This window comes from Lissotriton vulgaris, chromosome 5, assembly GCF_964263255.1.
Source record: "Lissotriton vulgaris chromosome 5, aLisVul1.2, whole genome shotgun sequence".
Lineage (NCBI taxonomy): Eukaryota > Metazoa > Chordata > Amphibia > Caudata > Salamandridae > Lissotriton > Lissotriton vulgaris.
In genome coordinates this window covers 987,393,391-987,416,860 of record NC_141693.1, presented here as the reverse complement: position 1 = coordinate 987,416,860, position 23,470 = coordinate 987,393,391, and the positions used below count along the sequence as shown (strand labels likewise).

General features: G+C 44.3%; 1 protein-coding gene across 1 annotated transcript in view; it reads left to right on the top strand.

Moving 5' to 3' along the window:
• Positions 1 to 23,470, top strand: part of ABCC2 (ATP binding cassette subfamily C member 2) — a 687,938-nt gene that overhangs the window by 350,393 nt on the left and 314,075 nt on the right. Inside the window, exon 9 of the mRNA XM_086922588.1 lies at positions 848 to 1,025. Within this exon, the coding sequence (XP_086778714.1) occupies positions 848 to 1,025 (178 nt within the window). The remainder of the gene's footprint in view (positions 1 to 847; positions 1,026 to 23,470) is intronic.

Genomic DNA, 23,470 nt, shown 5'->3' with positions numbered 1-23,470 from the left:
ACACTCCACTATACATTACTCCACACCACTAACTTTAATCCAAGCTGAACAGCAGCCACTCTGGTGTACAACATGGCTGAAACACATTGCCAAAGCCAGATGCTCTTGCATAGGCGAGACTTATTGGCTTTGCCAATGCTTGTTAAGTGTAGCGGTTAAAGCAACAAAAAAAGGGTATGCAGTTCCTAAAGAGGGAAAGGGTGACTAATGTGAAAAACTGGCTGATGTACAGTGGCCCAAAAAGGAGGAAGGGGAATTCCTCCTTTCGGATATAATGCCCTCACACACCTAGCCCGCTAGGTGTCATGCTTCATCATTGGGCGTGCTCCTCGTCGGGACGGCGGTGCAATTCCCGACGGGCACCCTCAGTGGGGGCTCTTTGGCGGAGATTTTTTATCCTTGCCGTTTGATGAGTGCGTATGAGGGGTCCTAAAAGGTGAAAGTGTAGTCTGTGAGCTTATGATATGTTAAAACAGGGGAAGGTGGTCAGGGCCACTACTTTAATAATCCTGCCTCCTACCCTGGTTAAAAACGTAATGGCAACTAACCTACTGTGATGTGGTGGGTAGTTGCACCTGTGTGGTAAACTACCCACCACATCACTGTAGGTTGGGCACGTATGCTGGGCCTTTAACAATATCCCTCCCTTGTCTCTCCCTTTGTTTATAGAAGTGTAGCGGTTCCCTCAAAAAAATTCCTAGGCGCTAATGTTTGAATTTCTTCCTTGCATCCTGTCTAATTCTGTTAACCAGAGCATGGATCCACTCAACTGTTTCAGAAATTTTGGCAGTCAATTAGTAAACACAAATTCACGCACTACAGTTTAATTATCCTCTTATTTTCGCAGATTGTTGGTGGCCTTTACTGCTAATACCGATTTATTTGAATGGCAAGGTTATTTGTATGCCGTTCTACTGATGGTAACAGCCTTCATCCAGTCTCTGTGTTTGCAGCAGTACTTTCAAGGGTGCTTCGTGCTTGGAATGCGAGTGCGCACTGCACTGATGGCTGCTGTGTATAAAAAGGTGAGGGAAGCACTTTTCTTTTTGTGTTGAAATTTTTTACTGAAATGTTCAGATAAAAGTACAAATGTGATTACAAAGCAAAAATAATATAATAGTAAATGAATGACAATATAGGTGATAATGAAACTTAGATAGGATATAGCAAATATGAGGAAATAAATAATAACATATATTCCATAATCCAATATAAGGTAGCAATAGAAAGAATAATAGGTAAATCATAATATAAAAAGAAAGGTAAAGAAAAGGAAGAGAAAAAGAGATAAGAAAGAATAGAAAAAAGAAGAGTACCAGACAACAGTAGCGGATAGGGAATGAATTAGTAAAAAGAGAGGGGGAAGGGTACCTATAGTAAAGTAATAGAAAAGGAACCATTGAAGGAATAGAATTAAGTAGGGACAGTATGTGAAGGAGAAGAAGAAGTAGATGTAGATTCATCGTCTACCCTGGTTTCCAAGAAAGGGGACCAAATTTAGAGAAAAATGGAAGCCTGATCTTGTAGATTATAAATTGTGCGTTCGTGTAAAGCCGTTTGAATAATTGCCACAAACCATTCTTCCTGAGAGGGAGTTGAGGGAGATTTCCAGTGACGCAGTATACATATTTTGGCCATGGCCAAAGCAGTATGAAGAAGACAAATTTGTGGTTTGGAGAGTATTGGGAAACCTCGAAAATCATGTAGAATATTGGTGATGGGTGTAAAAGGTAAGGGTAATGTCATTGTAGAAGCCAATGTCTTCCTCACAAAAAGCCAGAAGGATCTAGTACGAGGACATTCGAAAATGATATGTGTAATGTTGCAACCAGAAGTAGAACATCTCCAGCAAGAAGTGTGTGATAACAACTTAGCTTGGTGCAATTTAACAGGAGACCAATGCCATTGATGGAGAATTTTGAAGATACAGAATTTAAGACGAGCTTCCCGAACATCTTTATGTAATCCTTCTAAAATTTGATCCCATTGAATATTGGAATATACAACTGATAAACGGGATTGCCATTTCATCTTAAGAGCTTGTGAGAGAGGCTGTGAGAAGAGAGGATGCAGAAACGTTTTATAAAGACCAGAAGTCACTCCTTTAAGATTTCCCCACAACTGCAAATAAGACAAAATGGGAGATACTGAAAGTAGTTCTGGTGAAGAGCCTAAGTGTTTTGTGATACATTGTTGAAGTTGGATATATTTAGAGGATTGTGTAGGTGTTAAATGGAATTTCTCCCAAATTTGCGAAAAAGTGAAGCACTTTTCAAGTGGTGGGACTTTGGCAGACATTTTGCTTAAATATGATTTGGTCTCACTACATAAAACTGGTGTGTGACTATTTAGTGGAGTAATTTAGAGTGCAGTTATTACACAGAAACAGTCAGAAGTTAACTCCGGTAGGTTTCCTTTAAAGTCAGGAATACATGTCTGCCTTTTAATAATAAAAATCACAAAATTAGTCCAGGAGTACACATGGGATGCTGCCACAGTTAATTCCAGGAACTTTACAGGTCTCATTTTGTGATTCTTATTTACTCCATGCAAAAACATTACTACTTGCGTAAATGTACATAATGTACAAATGCATAAATTAAACTATGCGATGCGATTGCAGTCCAAAACTTTTTTTCCTTCCTTGTGGAATACTGTTCAAGGCACCTCCATTAATTCTGCTAGTATTCCGTCTCTTAACCTACCTAGAGATACGAATTTACTCTTGCACTTGAAAGGAGGTAAGTACAACCAATCTTTTCCAGGGTAGGGCTGAGCTGCACAAAAGCTTTTATGAATAACAACTAATGTGTATCTTTGTGATTGTGCACAAAAATCCCAGGTCAATTTCGGCCCACCTACAGACAATATTTACTTGTAAGTACTGGCATGTGTTTATAATTATTTTTACTTTTCAATAGTATTTAATTGAATTTGTGTGCAAAAGAAAGAGGTAATCAAAAGAATTCTGGTGTGCTAGTAGTCAACTCCCAACCTCCTACCACAATCCTATCCCCCACACGGACCACTCACAAAAGGAATAATAGTACGGAGGTTCCAAATTGAAGGATCAAGGGGAATTCAACCAAACCCAATGAATGTCAGGTTCATGGGCAGGTTCTCTATATTTTTTATTATGTCGAGCCTAGCGGCAGCTTGCATGCGCTTCTTGCTCTGCGAGGCATGCTGTATTAGAGTATGCTGTGGAAGCCTTACCCACTCTCCTCCCATATTTTTCATTGGCTGGTGTCATTGTCCTTGGTAAAGGCTGGCCTACGATTCATTATGAGGCTTGTTAGACCGTCCTTGTTATCACCTTGTCGCCATTTGTACCCACCCATAAGGACCTTTTACTTGGCACGTTACAAGGACTGCTTTTTAATATAAGTGAGCACTATTATTGTTATTGACACAATGGGGACAATGGTGGCTGCTTGTGGTATTTGCATGTTGACCAGCGCAGCGCCTGCTTCAGGGACACCGCGCTCAGTTTATTTATTTATTTATTTTAATTAATACAGAGCGCAGCGCCCGCTTCAGGGACACCGCGCTCTGGTTCACGACGCAAACACTGATGCAGGAACATTTTATATAATGGCCAACCGCTACCATCGGAGGCAGTGTGAGATTCTTAGGTGTAGCAGTATCTAAATATGCTCCTGCTGTTTATCAAGGACCCCTTGAGAATTAGATACAGTAATTCCTAGGTCAGGGATAAAGCAACACATGAAATATAGCAACCTAGGCAATTAATTCTTAACAATTGTGAAGTAAGAGACAAGAAAAAAGAGAATTTATAAAACCAAAAAAACAGTAGCTAGAAATATATTAATACATTAATAGAAAGTGGTTCCCTATTGCAGTAAATAAAATTACATTACACACATTTAATTCAGCACTATAAAATACAATAAACAAAATACAAATACAATTTAAAAAGTGGCACAGATTAGTTCTCGACGCGCGTTTCGGCACCAACGCCTTCTTCTGGAGTAGCCACGTACTACCTAAAAGAAATTGTGATATAAAATATATACTATTTTTATAAAGTTGACAACATTCTAGGTAATCTACTACACAGAATGACATCAAAATTATCTATAACTTGTATCATATAAACTTCTCTTTGTGTCTCCAACAGGACTACTGCACGTAATAAACAAGACAGATTTTCATAATCAGTGAACATTTTGAATCATTGTAATTCATTGCTCATTTACCTATAAGAAGTTCATAACTGAGGGAATCGTTGGATAAAAGTATATATAATGACCAACAATTATTTCATTAAATGGTAAAGGGCACAACTCATATTTATATCAGAATAGAGTTCTTGTAATGCTATATGTTAAGGACTTGAGTGCTTTATAGCGACTCAAGAGTATAAGAGTTGTTATAAGCTAAGGGTAGATAGCAAATGGCTATACTTGAAGTTAGAGCGAGAGGCGACGAGGATTTTTTTTAAATCAAGTTGATACAATTAGTTGCAATTGATAAATTCTTGCCAGCCTAATGCACAAAGTAAAAGATTTAATAAATACAAAACTTACGTTTTTTTAAAACAAATCTTGATTCTAAATGATTCCATAAAATGTGCTTTGATAGTGTGCTCCCATTAATCTGGTGGGTGGTATTCGGTCTAAATATCAAGTTTACTTCAACAAAATCTATAAGGAAAGGTAAACCTTATTAACTTACTTATCAAGTAATATTTCCTTTATTCTGTTTACAGTCTATTCTAGTTGGAAAGGGTTTAGTTATATGGAATATCTGCCTTCATTCTCTCAGTGATTATTATTGTGTGGCATTAAGGTGACCATACAACAGATTTGTCTTTCCCAGCGAGTTATTATTTGATACAAACTGACATTTATTTGGTGATGAAATCTTATGTAGATTCAATGTCTCACAGCAGGTCAGGTGTTGGATATCACTGACTTTAAACTTTACGTATTAATTTATAAGGGAAGAGGTAAGGGTTGCTAAAAGGACCTTTAAGGGATTTAAACCATAAAATGATCAAAAAATGTGATAGGTTTGCATAATTACCTTTGTAATATATGTGGGATATTTCGATTTCTAAAAGCGATGACAATAGTGTTTCAGTAAAATAGATGTTACGATCTGCAAACTACAAAGAAAATAAAACGGTCACTTAACCAAATCAAAGTGTGTCTGCTAAATAAGGGTTCTTTACACCCGAAGAGTATTACCTGGGATTATAACACGAATAGTTCCGCCTCCTGGTCGCAAAGTGGAAAAGTAGTGAACTAATGAAGGAAACAACGTAGATAATTGAAAGCCTTGACTCGATGCGTATTCTAATACTCGATTAAAGACTTAGACATCTGCTAAATCAATGCGTTTACTTATTATTTATTTACCTTTGTTTTAAAAATGATCGCGGGATACCTCTAATAAGATACCTCCGGATATGGGGCTCGAACTCGATGCTCCCACTGGAAAATAAATAAATAAATACGGCACAGTAAGTTATTATGTTTTAAAGCTTATCAGCCGTAAGCTCGTTGGATACAAAGATCTCCCAAGAACAACCCGCACTCACCGTCTTTCTTGTTATATTGTTGCAGACCAGGGGCGGGACACGAGAATCAACTTGGTTTCAGGATAAAAGTGAAGCAAACGAACATTTCCCGCGTGTGCTATTTAAACGCTCGAGCAAGGGTGTATTGCAACTAGTTCCTGTATAAACGATGTCGATGGCTCCATGAAGCCGGAAATGTAAAGGAGACTAGGCGATCTAAGAATTTTTTTAAAAGAAACGCCTCTTATAGGGTTTCAGTAAGAAGTAGCTTTACATATGTCCGACTAACTATTTATATAAAAACAAACCGGGTAAATGATGTTCGATTCTGTTCTCCTGTTACAGGGATAGATACTGACAACAGACTAAAATGAAGGAATGCCACGTTGACAACAGTCAATTAAGATTTGGTCACTCTACAAGTTCAATTGTTTTCCGTTATAACAAATATATATTATTACAACAGAAAGCATATCCGCCACAGGTAACCATTTTTCTAGTAAAGAAAAAAATATTTTAAAATGTTTTTAGATCTATACTAGGATCTTTTTTCACGATGGAAAATAGACTCTGATGTTTAAGATTTATATCAGTCATATATACAGTGCACAATAACATCGATATTTGGCAAGTAAATATATGACTATAGCCATTATTTTTTATTTTCAAAACTAATATTTAAAGTGACTTTAAAATTCTCATTGACCAGAAACTGAATTCCATTGACTAAGTTAGGTAATCTCTCATTCGTCCTTATTCATTATGAGAGGATATCCTATTTTATATATTTTACCAAATGATGGTACTTATATTGGCGGATTACATTGGAGGTCTTACAGTTCCATAACTCCCTGGCTTCGTGTCTCTTACTTCACAATTGTTAAGAATTAATTGCCTAGGTTGCTATATTTCATAAATATGCTCCTGCACCTTCTTTTCATAGAGACAGAATTTGTAAGCAAGGAATGTTCGCAAGGAGACTGTAACTAAATTGATAACTACTTAATGCAATGATTCCGGCACCTCTGCGATCCGAACATAGTGGGATGTGCAGATGCCTGCTGTCGCCAGAGCCTGGGCTGTGACGTACGAGGACACCGTCATGGCCCTGGAAGTGCATTCATGCTGTAGAGGTGCACCAGTTTTCTTTGTTGTTCACCAGAAGGCAACAGGACTTTTTCACTTTTCACAAGGCAGGCAAACAAAAGGGACATTGTGCGTTTATCAGTATTCTGTGCAGCATTTGCATTATGCGTGCTTCTTGTGGTAACTATTTGTCAAGCTCTATGCATCAAGAAACTCCAAATGTCTGCTTGCCTCATGGTGTTCTATGCAGCTGTCACTCAAAATGAACATCAATACTGTAGCACAGCTAGACGGCTGTCCCCCCCTCCCCCACGACTCCCCAGTGACAGTAACAGGTTACATAAGCTCATGTTACCCCCAAGAAGCCACCTGCCTTGCAGTACCTACCTGCTAGTCTGGGTGCATGTGAAGGTCGAGACAGTGGTGCAGTTGATATGTGCACGCCAGACTAATTTACTTAGCGGTGAATATCAGGTCACATCTGTGAACTAACATGTACAATTCCATTCTAAGAAAAACTTTCCCAGGGAGTTTAGAAACTGCGAGTCAAATTTTCTTTTTCTGGTAAGGACATGTTTTTCATTGTGGAAAGTAAATACTTGTGTGAGAGTGCTCTTATGTGGACCCCAAATTATTTGCTGTTTCTGCCCTTTGCTTTGATAATGACTTGTATTTTCACTTTAGTCCTCCGTGCTTCTGTTAAACGGATCACTCTTTAACCCACGGGCAAACCACAGTGGTAGTATGTGGGATGTACTTAACACATGTCGTGAATCAGGTGCATGGGTGCACTTTTTTATTCAGATTGTGCACCTATATTGTAAGCGCGCATGAGTAAAATACCATGAGCACTTCTTCCCAATTTTAAAGATGGCTTGGAAGGAAGTATACAGTTTTCTCTGTCTTCTTTGTTCTGCCATTGTGAATGGCGTTCTGGCAAAGACATTTTTATTTTACCAGCCATGCCAAACACACAGATCATGGGCTCAAATTGACTGACTTGGACTATCCAAAGGAAGATGAGCTGATGGTTTACCAGATGCGTTTTTCTCACCATTGATGTAAAACATATGACCGAATGACAGGAAAACGTAATAATTGAACCAACACTTCACACAATAATTCATTGTGAAATTGGTATATTCCGTGCCCTCTGATTATTGTGAATGGCTTTCTTTTATAGAGATGTTATTAGGTGTTTACCTTCCATATATTATTGCTTTTTATTTTCTGTGGTAGAATGCCCTCCATATGTTTATGCTCACTATTTCTGGAGGGCTATACCTATGTATCAATAGAAATGTCTTGTTACTTACTGGTAATCTTCATTACCCCGATGAGGGTCCTCCTCGTCCCAGTCCTAACCAAGTGAGGCAGTCCTGCCTCCAACCAGCTTAAACAACAAAAACCAAAGGTCACATAAACCTCTCCCACCCACTGCCATGCCTGTCATCAACAAGTCCCCGACACAAACACAGCAGGAGGGAGGGAGGGAAGAGGAAGAGGAAGAGGACTGGGATGAGGAGGACCCCAATCGGGGTAATGAAGATTACCAGTAACAAGATATTACCCGATCATGGGTCCTCCACATCTCAGTCCTAACCAAGTGAGGAACTCACAAGCAGGGTACCAGGAATGAAAAAAACGCAGGACACCAGGGATTCATGCAAAAAATACAAAACTTTAATCAAACAAATGATTAATGAACAGCAGCGTTCAGAACGCCAATAGCAAAACTGTCAACAGAGGTATGCAAATCATCAAGTCGATAATGCTGAACAAACCGGTGATGGGACTGCCAAGTGGCTGCCCTACAAATCTCCTGGATAGAGACACCGCCACCTCAGCCCAGGAAGCGGGCACAGAATGTGTCAAACAACCCTGAACTGAGACGTAGGAGGCAGACCTACCGACTTATAGGACTGGCAGACTGCCAAACGCACCCATTAACTGATCGTAGAAGTAGAAACCTTCTTTCCTTTAGCCACACCCCCACAGGAGACAAACAGGGCAGGAGAAAGCCGAACCCCCGCAAACGCTGGAGGTAAATCTGAAGAACCCTGCAAACATCCAAAGAAGAAGGAACAATGGAATCCCCCTCCGTTGGCAAATCAGGAAGGATCACCTCTTGCTGCAAATGGAAACTGGAGGAAACCTGTGGCAGAAAAGCCGGGTCAAGACGTAAAACAACCCTATCCTGCAGGAACTGCAAATAAGGGAAGGAAACAAGCAAGGCACCCAACTGAGCCAACCGTCGAGCGGAGGTGATGGCCAATAACAAAGCCACCTTAGCGGACAACCACAACAAGCCCACCTCCAACAAGGGCTCAAAAGGGGGCAACTGCGGACCCCACTGAACAGTAGGCAAATCCCAAGAAGGCACGAGCACATGAGAGGCCGGACAACAAAGCCAAAAGCTCAGAAGAAGTTGACTCACCAAAGCGGCAACAACCTCCAAGGAAGCCCCCGGACTGTGACGAGCACGAACCGCAGCCCATTGAGCAGACAACATGGAAGGGGAAAGGCCCTTCAGAAAACCCTCCCAGAGGAAATCCAGTACATAAGCAGGATCCCCAAGCACAGGGCCCACACCATGCGGGGAACACCAAGAGATAAAAGAGCCCCAATGTCGACCTTAGCACTTAAGGGTTGAAGGCCGACGTGACAACTGGATGTCATGAGCCACCCCAGAAGAACAGCCCAAAGACTCTAAAGTCAACCGCTCTAGAGCTAGGCCGTCAGTCGCAAATGACAAAGACAAGGCAGAGACAGGAGCAGAAACTGAAGTGAAGCCAGAACCAAGGTAATCCGGACAAAACGGTCCCCCGAAAGCCGCAACAGGAGAGGAAATCAAAGGTGGCGAGGCCAATAAGGAGGAATCAACAGGACCAACACCCTCTCCCATTCCCCCCCCCCCCCGAATCTTCTGTAGCAGCCTTGGGAGGAGGGGAATAGGAGGGAAGGCAAACAGAAGGCCCGAAGGCCAGGGAATCAAAAGAGCATCCACCTCCCAAGCCTGAGGACACACCATCTCAGAACAAACCCTGGAGAGAAGAGCATTGTGAGGGAAGGCAAAGAGATTGATCCAGGGAGTCCCAAACCGAAGACAAAGGTCCCGGAACAGAGAGATGTACAGAACAGAGGACTGAAGGTTGCGGCTCAAGGTGTCCTCATGAAAATTCAACTGTCCCAGAATGTACACAGCCCTTGAGGCCAACAGGTGAGATTCCACCCAGGCACAAATTATATAAGCCAGCAGATTCAGAGACACACACTTGGTCCCTCCCTGACAGTTCAAGTAACAACGACCCACCTGATTGTTGGTACGAACCAACAGATCCGTCCCGTGGAGATGAACCTGAAAGAACTGCACCGCCTTCTAGATGGCCGCCAACTCCCACCAGTTCAAGGAACAGGCGCTGTCCCTCCAATACCACTGCTGACCCTTGGCCTCCAAGGACCCCAACATGGCCCACCAACCCCAAAGACTGGCATCCATGGTCAACAAAAGGGGAGGAGGAAGACAAAACTGCACCCCCTTCTCCAGATTTGGAGTGCAAAGCCACCAGAGCAGGAGAGAGAGAGGAACCAGAGTCTTGTAATCAACCCGGGAGTAGTCTCACCGAGCCAACAAATTAGTCACCAAGGGCTTGAGATGCAGGTGAGCCCAAGGAACCACAGCAGTGGTACCAGCCATCAACCCCTGGACCCGCAGCCAAACACGAGCCAGGGCAGAAGGGTGACTCTACAGATCCAGCAACCGAGTCTGCAGGTGAAGGATCGAAACAGGAGGGAGAAACACCGCCCCCAGAGTCTGGTCAACCCGACCGCGATGAACTGAAGTCTTTGAACAGGATCCAGATGAGACTTGGCCAGATTCAACTTGAACCCCAGATCCTGGAACAAGGCCAACATAGCCGCCACCACCAGAAGTGCCTTAGGAAAGGAGGAAGCAGAGATTAGACAATCCTCAATATAGGGAAACACAGAGAAACCCCAATGCTGCAAAATACCCACAGCAGGAGCAAATACCTTGGTAAAAGTCCTGGGAGCAGTGGAGAGGCTGAACGGCAAAACCTCAAACTGGAAATGCATCCCTTGTACTGCAAACCTCAGGAACCGCTGACTGGCAGTATGGACCAGAACGTGAAAATAAGCGTCTTCCAAGTCCAAAGAAGCTAAAAAATTGCCCTCCTGGATGAGGGGAATGGTGGACTGCCAGTTGACCATCCGAAAATGATCCAACTGCACCAACTTGTTCAAAGATCGGAAATTCTGAATTGGGCGAAAGGAACCCTCTGGGTTTGGGACCAGAAACAGATGGGAATAGAACCCCAAGCCCCTTTCCTCCACTGGAACCAGCACAAAAGACCCTTTTGACAACAACATGGCGACGCCGGACAACATGGCAGACCGCCTCATGGGGTCTTTTGACAACGGGGTAACTTGAAAGAAATCCAGAGGAGGAGGACCCCGAAAGGGAATCTAGTAACCCAACCCGATGACAGACAAGACCCACTTGTCGGAAATTAGAACTGACCAATGGGCCAGAAACCACTGGAGCCGAGCCCCCACTAGGGCATAGTCACTTTTGCCCTGCACCAGGGGGCTGCTGGTGCTGCTGTTGCTGAGGCCAGGACTTATAATGGAACGTGGCCCCCCAACCACGGGCCCGACGACAAAAGGGCGGAGAAGACAAAACCCCCTGAAACCTCTGTTTATGAAAAAAGGACTTCTTCTTAGGCACAGACTGAAAAGGTTTCAACATTTGCTTCTGCACAGACAGCTGCACCATCGTATTCAAATCGTCCCCAAAGAGACGGGGGCCCTCAAAAGGCAGCTTATGGACCAAGGCCTTCTAAGCAGCATCAAGACTCCAAGGCTTGGTCCAGAGAGACACCCTACCAGCCACAGCTGAGGAAAAGGCCCACAAAGAATCAAAAGTCACATCCGAGAGGAATTGTGCCAAGACCTCCATCTGAGTCAAAATAGGAGTAGGGTCCCCCTGATCCAACAAACAGTCAAAGAAATTCTCAAAATCCTTCAAAAGGAACTGCGAGGCATAGGCCGCATAAGTGCTAGCACACACCCCAAAATGAGAAGCCGCATAAGAACGTTTGAGAGCGGACTCCACCTTCCGCTCCACCGGGTCCGCCAGGGAAGCCTCCTGCGATGACAAAGAGGAAGATGAAGAAGAAGCCATCAAGGACAGAAGAGAATTGACTTTAGGAACCAGAGGATACTGGGTATCAAAGTCCGCTAGGCGATACCGCTTCCCCAGAAAGCGAGGAATTCCCTGCTTGTCGACTTAAAGCCATTCCTTAGTCAGAATATCCTTCAGGACAGCACGGAAGAGGAGATCATCCACCACAGAGGAACTATATTGGGAGTAAAACCCCTCACCAGACAATGATTTAGGGTCAAACACAAGTGCCTCCCTAATATGGACCAACATATCGGACAAAACCTTGCCCTGGACGTACTTTCCCTTAGGGGAACTGTCCATGTCCTCATCATCGTCCTTAGACTTCTTTACCGCAGGCTCCAGCAGCGCAGACTGGACAGCAGAATTGATTAACTCCTGAAAATCAGCCCTAGAAATCTGCAAAATGTCATCCTCCTGCAGGTCCTGGACATTAGGATGCTTGGACAAGGCTTTCGCAGACATTGGAGAGGAAACCCCATCACTCATGGCCAGAAAAAAACGGAGAAAACCACAAAGGAACCGCCAAACACACACAAAAGGAAGTGCCCAGCAACTCCCAAGAAATACTGCCACCAATCGACCAAGTCCAATGACGCAATGAAACATTAGTAGAATTCATAAAACGTACACAAAGAACCATGGTCATTAAAAGCATGGTCATCTTCACCTAAGAAGCAGAGAACCCATATAAGTCAAATGTTTTAAGGAGTTTGCAAAGGAGGCCCACTTCCTGTCCTATAGCTTAAAATAGTTAAAAATTGGCCACTAGGTTTTAAAGCCGGGTGAATCGGTGGCAGAATAGTGTCGATAATGTGCGCCCTAAAGTGGGGCCTGCTTCCAAGCGTGCGCACTTCTCCAGGGCTGCAAAATTACTCAAAAAGTCTGTAAGTCCATTGTTACAGTCTATGTTACCAAAAAGTGCAAGAGCAGAGGATAAAGTGCACTGACCTTGTAGAAGTAGTGTGCAGGTACTGTAACAAAGGTGCCTTGGTAACTTTTATACCTAAAATGTTCGTATATAGGTAATAAATAATGCAACAGATGTTAGGTGCAGCCTCCAAGGATGGGGGGAAAGTAGTGCAGTGGAAGTTATCGGTGTAAAGTGTGCAACAAGCAGATTCATTCAGTTAAGTGCTTTCTCCGGCCACATTGGCCTTCCTATAGATGCTGACTAATGGGGGAGGGTTAATGGCAGTAGCCCACGGGAGCAGAGCATTAAGTGCCCAAGGCTATTATTGTCAATCAAAGCTGTGTGCCGATAGGAGGTATATTGTAAGTAAGGCTCCCTGTTTTCCGTTTTTACTGACTTTTACAGACAAAAACAGACAGAAAATCATTTATTTTCTTATCTGTATTTATTTTTAAATGCGAATAAAAACGGAAATTGGGTTGCTTTTTGAGTGATTCTAAATACTCTCTACCATGATTGCCAGGCCAATAGCTGTGTGGATTGATAGGTAAGTGTTTAAAAAAAAAAGGAGTTTTAGTAAAGAGTCTTAAACAGCAGTAGATATGCAAAAGGCTGATACTGAAATGTGTATATTTTCATATAAGTGCATTGATGTATCTTCTGCTGGTGTTCATATCACTGAAACTTGGCAGGCATTCAAGCATAAGTGTATATTTATCAGTTAAATACATGTGGAAATATACCAATGTCAGCTTAATTTTTTCACAAAACCCAAAATAAATATGGATAAATACAGGTAAAATGAACAAAAAAATAAATCTGGCTAAATACAGACGAAAATGTCGAAAAAATAAACTTCATAAAACTGGGAGCCTTTATTGTAAGCCAGCAGTGGCATTAAGGATCGTCATCAACCTAATTGGTCACCATACCCCCTGGACTTCGAGGTGCGGGTTTGGGAGGATAGTTGAAGATTGCATGCCTTATGATTTCCTTAACTAAATTTTAACCCATGTTATGGCTAGTTACCTTCCTTTCCAGCAACACCTGGGGCCCTTGCCTCAATTTTTTACCTAACTCTCTGGAGGAAGTGCCCCATTGCACAGTTCAACCTAATGTCCAATGGTTCAAAGCAGCCAATCACTGCCTTCCTGCAGCTTCTTTTGCCACGCTTGTTCCATGTTCTTCGTAGGAGCTCACGCCGGTCCTCCACTAAGGTGGTGCATAGGAAAAGGATGTAAATGATATCTTCCTGGTCAGGGTCACGTAACTGCCAGTTATCTTGTACTTCCTGTCTAATCCATACAGGATAGTGTAATGAGATCGGTAGTACCCCCAGCGTATATTTCACCATCTGTATTTTGGTCCACTCGCTGTAGAGTTCGATTAGGTAGCTATGGGGTTTCAGCCTGTTGTACCTGTGGAGCATCATCGAGCCGTGTTTGCATTGATACAGGCAAACCTTGTCCTCAAGGTATGACAGCAACTATGTACTTGATTTAACCAGCTTTTTAATGGCTAATGTGTAAGTCCCAATCACTGGTTAAAGCAAAAGTACTCAAGGCCTGTAGCAGATAAGTCCTTGCCGGGGAACTATGCCTTGCTTGTAAATTGGACCAAAGGTAATGGCCCAAGGAGCCCTCCACTGACAATTTGAGTTTGTGGCAGCACTCCGTGAAGGCTGCCTTCTGTGCAAAGTGATTGTTTAACAATCCCAAACTCCAGCCTCATCTAGGCAGGTGATAAGTAAGAGGGTAGCTGGAAAGACAATCTAAACACATTGAGTAACATTTTATCCAGTGTTGCATTGTGTAAGTGCCTTACTTCCATAGATTAGGGTTGGAAGAACCTTTGCTTAGTCCACCTGCAGAATTGACATGAGCGATGGCCCTTTCAGTTTTCTGTAGTGACCTAAGGCCGAAAGCAAGTGCATTGCCCGTCCTTCTAATTTCTTCAAGTTGATCACTGTATTTCCCAATTTCTTTAAAGTAGACACCAAGGCACCCAAAGCTTTTTGCCAGCCCAAAATGTTCTTTGTCCTGAAACCACGTGGGCTTTTGAGTTCTAGAGCCTAGAGTTTCTTTCTATTTGTCAGTCCATTCCTTAAAGGGTAGGCCAAGGTTGTATCAAGAAAACTCTGCAAGCCAACCCTGGTTCTGCTATTCAAGACATGATCATCCGCATATAGCAGATTTGAAAGCTGAAAACCCCCTAGTTTGGACGGATGAGAGTTAACTGCATTAAGAGTTGGGGTAAGATCTGATAGGAAGAAGTTGAATAGTGTAGGGGCGAGGCAAGCACTTCCAATTAAGGTGACTACAAATAGAGGAACGCTGCAGCCAACAAATGGTAAGCAGTGGGAGGGCTCCAAGCCTTTTTTGTAAACAAGCATTTACAATGCAATAGGTCTCGCATTTAGAGTGTAGGCAAGATGGCGCCCGTGTGAGAGGTCACTGCAGAGCCTGCTCCTGAGCCTGGAAAATGCCTAATGTAACACTCTGATTGTCACCTTCAACCCTTCAACCCTCAGTCTTTAATCTTCAATATTCTACCTTCTGCCTTCTGCCTTCAACTGCTGGGCCTTTAGGCCTTCAAGACCCTCAAGATTCTCCAGACGATGACCTCGCTCTGTGTTTGTGTTTGCCAGCGGGAGACCAACATAAGGCAAGGCAAGGCAAGCAAAAGTTACCATTGTTGCAGTTCTTAGGTGCGTGGGGCTTTCAACTTTGCCTTTTCCGTTACTTTCTTGCGCTTGCTTTAATTGCTGTAATTGCAGCCAAGTGGATGGCCTATGCTACATGAACTGTGTATAGTGGCATAAACTAATTTTGCTCCGGAGTTGCAGAAGTTAAGGCTTGCAGTGTATGTAAAAAAAGAAAAAAAGAAAAAAAAAGAAAGAAGACGCAATCACACGCATTCACACGGGACACAGCTTGAACTGCAATCCTAGCTATCGGCTTACAGCTACCCCTGCATCGCCGGATTTATTTCCTCAGTGCCGCTAACGCTTGCGGTGTTGCCTGCTCACGATGGTGTTTGTGATTGTTACTTAATGGAAGCGCACTATGGAAGCTATGGAAGCATGATATGGTTACAGCACAACAAATAGTAGTCAATCAGCGGTGTGTGCACCGGGTGGAAAAGAACACTGTGAAAGAAAAAAAAGAGAAAAGGATTCTTGGATTCGAGGGTATCCTACCTGCTTTCCGCTCTCTGCTTTCCGTTCAGCGCTGATCTGCTCTCCCCTTTTTGACTGACAGCGGTGCCTGTTTCCTCAAGCTCAGCGCTAAGCGCTTCTCGTTCTCTGTCTCCGTCACCTCCCTCGCTCCACTCACCGCCTCACGTCTGCTGCTGCTCGACTGCTTCATTGCCTGCCATCATTCATCATCTGCAGACACGGCGGCAGGTCTTAAGAAGGCAGGAGACCGCGTCGTTGTCAAGGGTGACGACGCTGACGCTGTTAGCTGTTAGCACGGAATGCCCGGGGGCCGAGAATAACTAAAGGAAAGGGAGCATTGAGTGGAGAGTACAGCACAGTATAGTACACAGCACAGCACGGCATAATACAAAAGGTGGGCAAATATTTGACAATAAAATGGAATAATAACGGAAAAGTAAGGAAGCAAAGGGGGGAAAAAAAAAAAGTTATCACCCAAAAAAATAAAAAAGTATAACAAAGATTCAATATATATACAATACAGCAGCAACAGCATACCGGGAGCAAAGGGAGGTGGACCACGGATGGGCTCTCTGGTGGCTGGACATAATTTTCAGCAGATCTGTTCAGATCTACAATTGGGGAAAAATACAGATCTGGATATTAAGATTCTTCGGAGAAATAGAGTTTGTGCTGGATTCTCAAGCTTACTCAAAACAACTACAAGGTTCAGAGGTGGAGGATCCAGGGCTAGAGGTAACCCAGTACTGCTCGCAGTAAATATCACGGAAATTACCATACAGACTTTCAACACAACCATGGAGAAAGACTTGGAGAAGATCAAAGAAAAAGATAAAAGCAAAAATAAGGATAGAACCAGTGACAAAACCAGTGAACTTGATACTCAAGATCAAACTCAAACTCTAAAACAGAATCAAACTGGGATAAAGAATGATAAAATAACCGATACAAAACCAAAAGCAAAGGCCCAGGCTCAAGGAGGAGAGGGTGAGGGTGATCAAGAAAAAGATCAAGAAAAAGAAGAAATACAAGAAAGTCAAGAAAGGGCAGAGAATTCAGATGACAGAGGAAATACCAAAGAGAGTTATAATTCACAAGGATCTCAGAAGAAAAAAGAAACACAGAGACGACCCGAAACTAGGGGTTATAAAGCGATGGAAAATAACGACTAAGATAATGATGATGGCAAAACAAGAGCTATCAAGGCTGATGGAAAAGATAGAAACATCGAGAATGGACAGATTGAACAGAAACTGCACAAGGAAGCCGAGAAATCAAAAAAGAAAGCCAAGGAGAAACAGAGAGTTAAAGAAGTATAAAAGGAAAAGGAAAAAGAATTGACAAACAGAGAGAATCTTGACCTATTGGAGAAAAAGGCCAAAAGATTACAGACGATCAAAAATTTAAAAGCTACGGCTAACATAACTGGGCACTCAACAGGTTCCCAACCTAGAATTTCAAACATATTCAGCCCAGCAATTAAAGATAGACATCAGAATTGCCCTCTTAATGAAACTGCACCATACACAATGGATCAACAAGGATTACAAAATAAGACCATCACTGCGGCATCTGAGGTTTTAGTCTCAGCAGTCCCAGTAGAACATCTAGAACATGAAAATATGAGGGAAGAAAGCGGATCTGGCCCTAACATAGACCTAGACTCAAATATTAATCTATTGGTGAAAGGCAGCACTTCAGAAGAAGTCTCGAATATAAACCCTGTGACGGAGGGATACGCTTCAGCAGAAGTCTCCGATGGCTCTGAATCAGAGATCTATGAGACAGGAATATCAATCTCCAGTGAATCCAGCAAATCCAGTGAAGAGACTGATCTTGGTGACAATCACAGACAGGAGGAACTGGACAAAAAAGCACCTTCACCGACAAATATTGGATCTAAGAATGCCCTATTATACGATTATACACCAACAAAAAAAATGGGGAAAAAGAGAAGTAAACACAAAAGGCATCCAAATATAATTCACGACGAAACGACAGATCCTGGGAGTAATCCAGAACAAACAATAGTGAGAACCAAACTCTCACGCAAAAGCCCTCATCGTAAAACAAATGCTGAATCTGAAAAAAATAAGAATATAATCGACAACCCGGATGATGATGAACAGCTGAAGCGTAGAGAACCTACACTTAGCGAAATCTTTGAATCAATCAAAAATTTTCATCAAGATGTAAAGGAAGATAGCCAAAGAAATCATGTCGCTATTCAAAAATTGGAAGGAGCTATCAACAAAGTTGGCAATACATGCCAGGAAATCTCAGATAGAATGTGCTCGGTAGAAGTTCGTGCAGAAAATCTGGAATCAGACGTCGCTAGATTACAACTCCAAGCAAAGGAGCACGAGGGAATAATTAAGGACTTGATGATGAAGGCTGAAGACCAAGAAAATAGAACAAGGAGGAATAATCTTCGCTTTCTTGGGATTCCCGAGGGCTCGGAAGGGAGTGATCCAAGAAACTTCATGATCAATCTACTAAAATCTTCTTTCCCAGAACTCAACTCCTGGGAAATGGATAAAGAAGTATGCCGAGCACATCGCTTTCCACTAACACTACCAAAACGGTCAGAGAAATCTTCAAAATATCCTAGAGCTCTTTTAGTCAACTTTGGAAACTTTCTGGTACGTGACACTATATATGACTTGGCCAGACCAACGGCTCAAAGAGAATATAGGGGCTTTAAGTTTTTTGCGAGACCAGACTTTGCACACGCAACAGTAGAAAGACGATGGCGAATGCGACAGCTTTTTGCCCCTTTCGAAAAGCTAGGAGCAACGGTCTATCTGCAAAACCCGGCGCGGTTAAAAATAATATACAAAGGCTCTGTTTTACCACATACAATCCTGTAATCAAATGAAAGGACACCACACAAGTATATATTATAAAAATATATGTATTTATTTCTAAATTACTCCCCAGTACTCTTTATGAGGAAAGGGGCACAAGCGTTAAATCAAAAGCACTGTTACACATATAAAGTTGCACGTTTATGGATGAGGGCGGGTGGCCACTCAGACCATATATCAAAAAAGTGGTATAAGTAACACTTTACGAACAATGGTTAGGCCTAGGGCCTAGAGATTCGCTGGGAGCAGTCAGGACAAGCAATGAAGAAGTCGGGAGTAGCCCACAGGAGACGGGTGCAGCACGGAAAGTGCGGCGCGCACCAATGCACTGTCAATGGTGCGTAAAAGTCGATTAAAGTGAATAAAAAGATACTTCCGCTGAACCTAGGAACACAAAACTTTAGACACAGACCCTAGAGGTGTGTACCAGTGTAAAGACACCGGCGTTGCAAAGTTACCTCACCCACAGGCCGTGGGTGCACAGGGTCGAAGTGGCGTCGGGTTCTGTCACGCAGGTTCTGGGTGCTTGGAGCTGTTGCAGCTGCAGGCGCTGTGAAGCAGAAGTGTCCGGTGCGATCCAAGGGTGGATCGATGTAGAAAAGTACCTGAAAGCAGAGGGGACAGAGTCTGGGTCACTCAGCAGTGACCAGGGTGGAACCAGGACGGAACCAGGCAATGTCGGGCGCAATCAGGCGGTTGTCGATAGGCTTCTCTCCGCTGTCACGTGGGCTCTGGGGCATCTGCGACGTCCAGGAGCAGGTCACGATCTGTCCCACGTAGGCTCTCGCCGTCAGCACCGTCGGCTTGAAGATTGTAGCAAACAGCACTTGGCAAAAGCAATCCACGCGGAACCGGGAGATTGCTTATCACTCGAACCAGGAGGGTCAGAGTGGGTGCTCCTTTTTACAGGAGCTGGTGCAGATCTGGAGCAACCAGAAAAGCAAGTCGGATTTCAAAGTTCGTCGGCACAGGGGCCACAAGCCAGCTGGCAAGTGACCGGGCCAACGCGTCGAGCGCACACAAGCAGAAGGGCCCCACGCAGCACTCAGCGAGTGTGGAGGGGTGAACTTTGGTGCAAGTGGAGCTCGGGGCTGGGGCTTCTCAAACCCCGGTGTACAGCTTCGAGGGTCACTCGTGGGCCGCACGGTCAACGTCTCGTGGCCTTTTCAAGATGGCGTGCCCCACGCTTCCGGTCGCCTCCACGGGTCTCAGCTCTGCAGGGACTGTGGATCGGGCAGGTAGAAGGCAGGCAAGCTTGATCTCGTCGATCTCTGTCGCTCGAGTTCCGGCGGGAACTGCAACAAAGCAAGGGTCGAGGGCTGGATGGTGCCTGTTTGCACAGGGTGGTCACTCCTTGACCACAAGGGAGATTCTTCAGTCTTCTCACGTCGTGTAGAAAGTCGAAGGGTCCAGATTTCGTTTCTTATGTTTCTTCAGGATGATCTGAGGTCCGTTGGGACTGCTCCCCCTCTTATTCGAATCTAGGGGGTTGGACATCCTGCTAGGTCCCCTCCTATGGGTGGGACCCAGGAAGGGGGTGGTTACACCCCTCTCCTTTGATCCTGGCCGCGCTGGGACAGGGGCTGGGAGGCCCCAGAACCGGTTTGGCCGGATCCTGCAAGGGGCAGCCTTGTGCTCCCCAGGCAGTGTCTGGTTTCATTGAAACCTCCCTACTCCAATCCACTATCTCCTGTCTGGGGTGGTTTGACACCGCCCTGTGACAGGAAACTCTTTGTCCAGGCCTCCTCTGCCGGGTTTCGGTCAGCAGCAGGAGGTCAGACCCGTGTCTGTGGCAGGGGCATCCATTTTGTGGATCTGAGGCTCATTTTAAATCAACCGCGTTTCAGTAAAGTAACATGTCTTCTCCCTCTAGAAGGGTGGAATGCTATCCCCGTCGCCAGAACTGGCGAGGGGATAGTATTCCAATTCGTATGACACCTTACACGACATGTTTTGATAAAGCCAAACCAAAGTTAACATATAACCGCGAGGATTATAATGCACTTAATAGTATATGGTATGGCATTATCCCGGATCAGCTTAGGGAGTTGTTCCCGACAGCTGCAGACAGGCTCAGCTCATGCCAGAGCACCATCTCACATAAAACCACGCACTCTGCCTCCAGGATTGATGAGGCCTTCCATAGGAGTGGCTTACAGGCTATATATGTGTCCAGATATAGGTTTAGATATAGGTATACTATATCTAAGCAAGGGGTGATTACACCCACTTGCCCCAGCTGAGTGATCAGCCAGTTGTGTCAATTTAGATAGCCAGCCAGGGGTGGCAAAAGATATGCTGCAGCCCCTGGTAGGCCTTGGATGCACCTATGCCCTGGGCACCTATAGTGCTCTGTACAGGGGCTGATAAGGTGACCCAAGCCAATCTAGTTATGCACCTAGGGTACATGGAATCCATTTTACAGAGAGAGCAGATATCCTGGGACCCTGATTAGCAGGGAACCAGGCCAACTAAGTCGAAAACCAGCTAAACACAGGGCAAAAAATCTGGGGTAACCATAGTCAGGTAGCCACCTTCCTACATAACCCCCCCCCCAAACGAAAGGAGATAAGGCTATCCTTGGCCAGGTAAGCCTATATTGCCTGAGTGGCCATATAAGGAAGTACCTGCACTAGCATGGGTACCCCCTGTCTCATGGTCCACTAAGCAGTCCCTCACCCTAGGGGTATTAGAGGGTCTCCACCATAGGGAATCACTACCTTGGGTGTGTTTATGCAAAGTTAAAGGCTGGTTTGGATATGGAGTATTGAAGTGAGGCTCCACTATTTTTGGGCTCAACTTCCTCCAATTATCTTCCACCATGTGTGCCTTTCTTTCTTCAACTGAGTTGCACTGAGCTCTCAGGGTCAACCTCTGGCTACCTAAAGCTGGAGGCTGGGTCCCTCTGTTTGGCTTGCTGGAGGGACAGTTCAGGTTTGGGCCCTTTGGGTCCCAGGTTTGGCTGTGCCCAACAGAATCCATCTGTGGGAGGTCCCTAACTGTTTTTAAGGGGGCTCCCTCAGGAGTTTTTAAAGTTTTCACCTTACTAGGCCTACTAGTTTTGGTGCCCCTAATCTGTTGATGGGGGTGCTTTATTTGACAGGGGGCCCTCTGGGTCTCACTGTCCTTCTTGTCCTCTGCAGCCCTGGGCTGACTGAGGCAAGGTAGAGAGGGGCAGGTTACCTGCTCCAGACTGGATCCCACCTGAGAAGGGTCCACTGCCATCAGAGGCTCTGTCAGGCCAGGCCTAACAACCTCTGGGGCAGTTCCTTCATCAGGGGTAAGATCAGTTCCCTGAGGAGGCTGATCCTGTCCTATTGTCTGGTGAGGGGGAGATTTCTCTTCCTCCTCCATGCTCTCAGTTTGGGTGGAGTGATCCATCATTTCAGGCTTCACAACACACATATCTGTTTGAGTTTGGGCTGTGGCCATCACAGCCCCACCAACCTTTTCAGGAGGAGACTCAGTTTGGGTTTCTGCTGTTATCATAACAGCTTTGCTATTCTGTCTTGGAAGAGCTTCTGGTAAAGATGGGGCAGAGAGTTGCTCAGCCCTACCAGCCCTTTCAGGAAGGACATCTTGAATTGGGGCTATAGCCAGTACAGCCCCACTAACCTTTCCATTGGAATTTACCATTCTAGAATGGATTTCCTGTTCAACCTCAGCCCAGGCTGAGATTTCCAAATCATTACCCAGTAGACAGTCTACAGGCAAGTTTGGTGACACTGCCACTCTCTTTGGGCCAATGACACCTCCCCAGCTGAGACTTACTACTGCCATGGGATGATTTGTTTGGATACCATCAATGTTTGTTACCTGGTATGTGGCACCTGGTAAAAGTTGCTTAGAGGGGACTATACAGTCAGCCACCATGGTGATGCTAGCCCCTGTGTCTCTAAAAGCTTCAACTTTCAAACCATTGATGATGGGTTCCTGTCTATATTTGCTCAAGGTATTTGGGCAAACAGAGAAGTTGGCAAACCCCATGCCAGTCTCATAGACAAGATTATTTGGGGATGGAGACCTGGATAGGCCAGGGTCCCCTTGGGCTCCAAAAGTAAACCCACCCAGATTCCTGGGTGTGCTCCCACTTCCTGGGGGATTACTGCTGACAGTAACAGGAGGTGTTGGAGCTGGCTTTGGAGGTATGTTTTCTTTATTGCCATTCTTGGGACAACAGCTGTCTGTTTTGTAATGCCCAACCTGTTTACAGGCATGGCAATAAGGCTTTTTCTCTGTTGAAGAAGTGTCTTGGGACCCACCCCCCTTCTTGGAGTTTTGGGGCCCTGGGGAAGTGTTTTCTTTACTTTTATCCCCACCCTTATCTTGAGGCTTGGTAGACTCCTTCCTCTGGTTATTGTCCTGATTCTTAGGCCTAATCCTGGTTCTGACCCACTTATCTGCCCTCTTTCCCAATTCTTGGGGAGAGGTCAAATCTGAGTCCACCAGGTGCTGGTGTAAGAGCTGGTTCTGACAATTACTAAGGATCTGCTCCCTCATAATCAAATTATACAATCCTGTGAAGTCATGTACTTTGCTGCCATTCAGCCAACCCTCCAGAGCCTTAGTTGCACAATCAACAAAATCAGTCCAGTCGTCCAGTCCTGAGTCTGTGTCTTCTGGGTATCTCTGAACTTTAACCTGTACTGTTCAGTGGTTAAGCCAAACCCTTCAATAA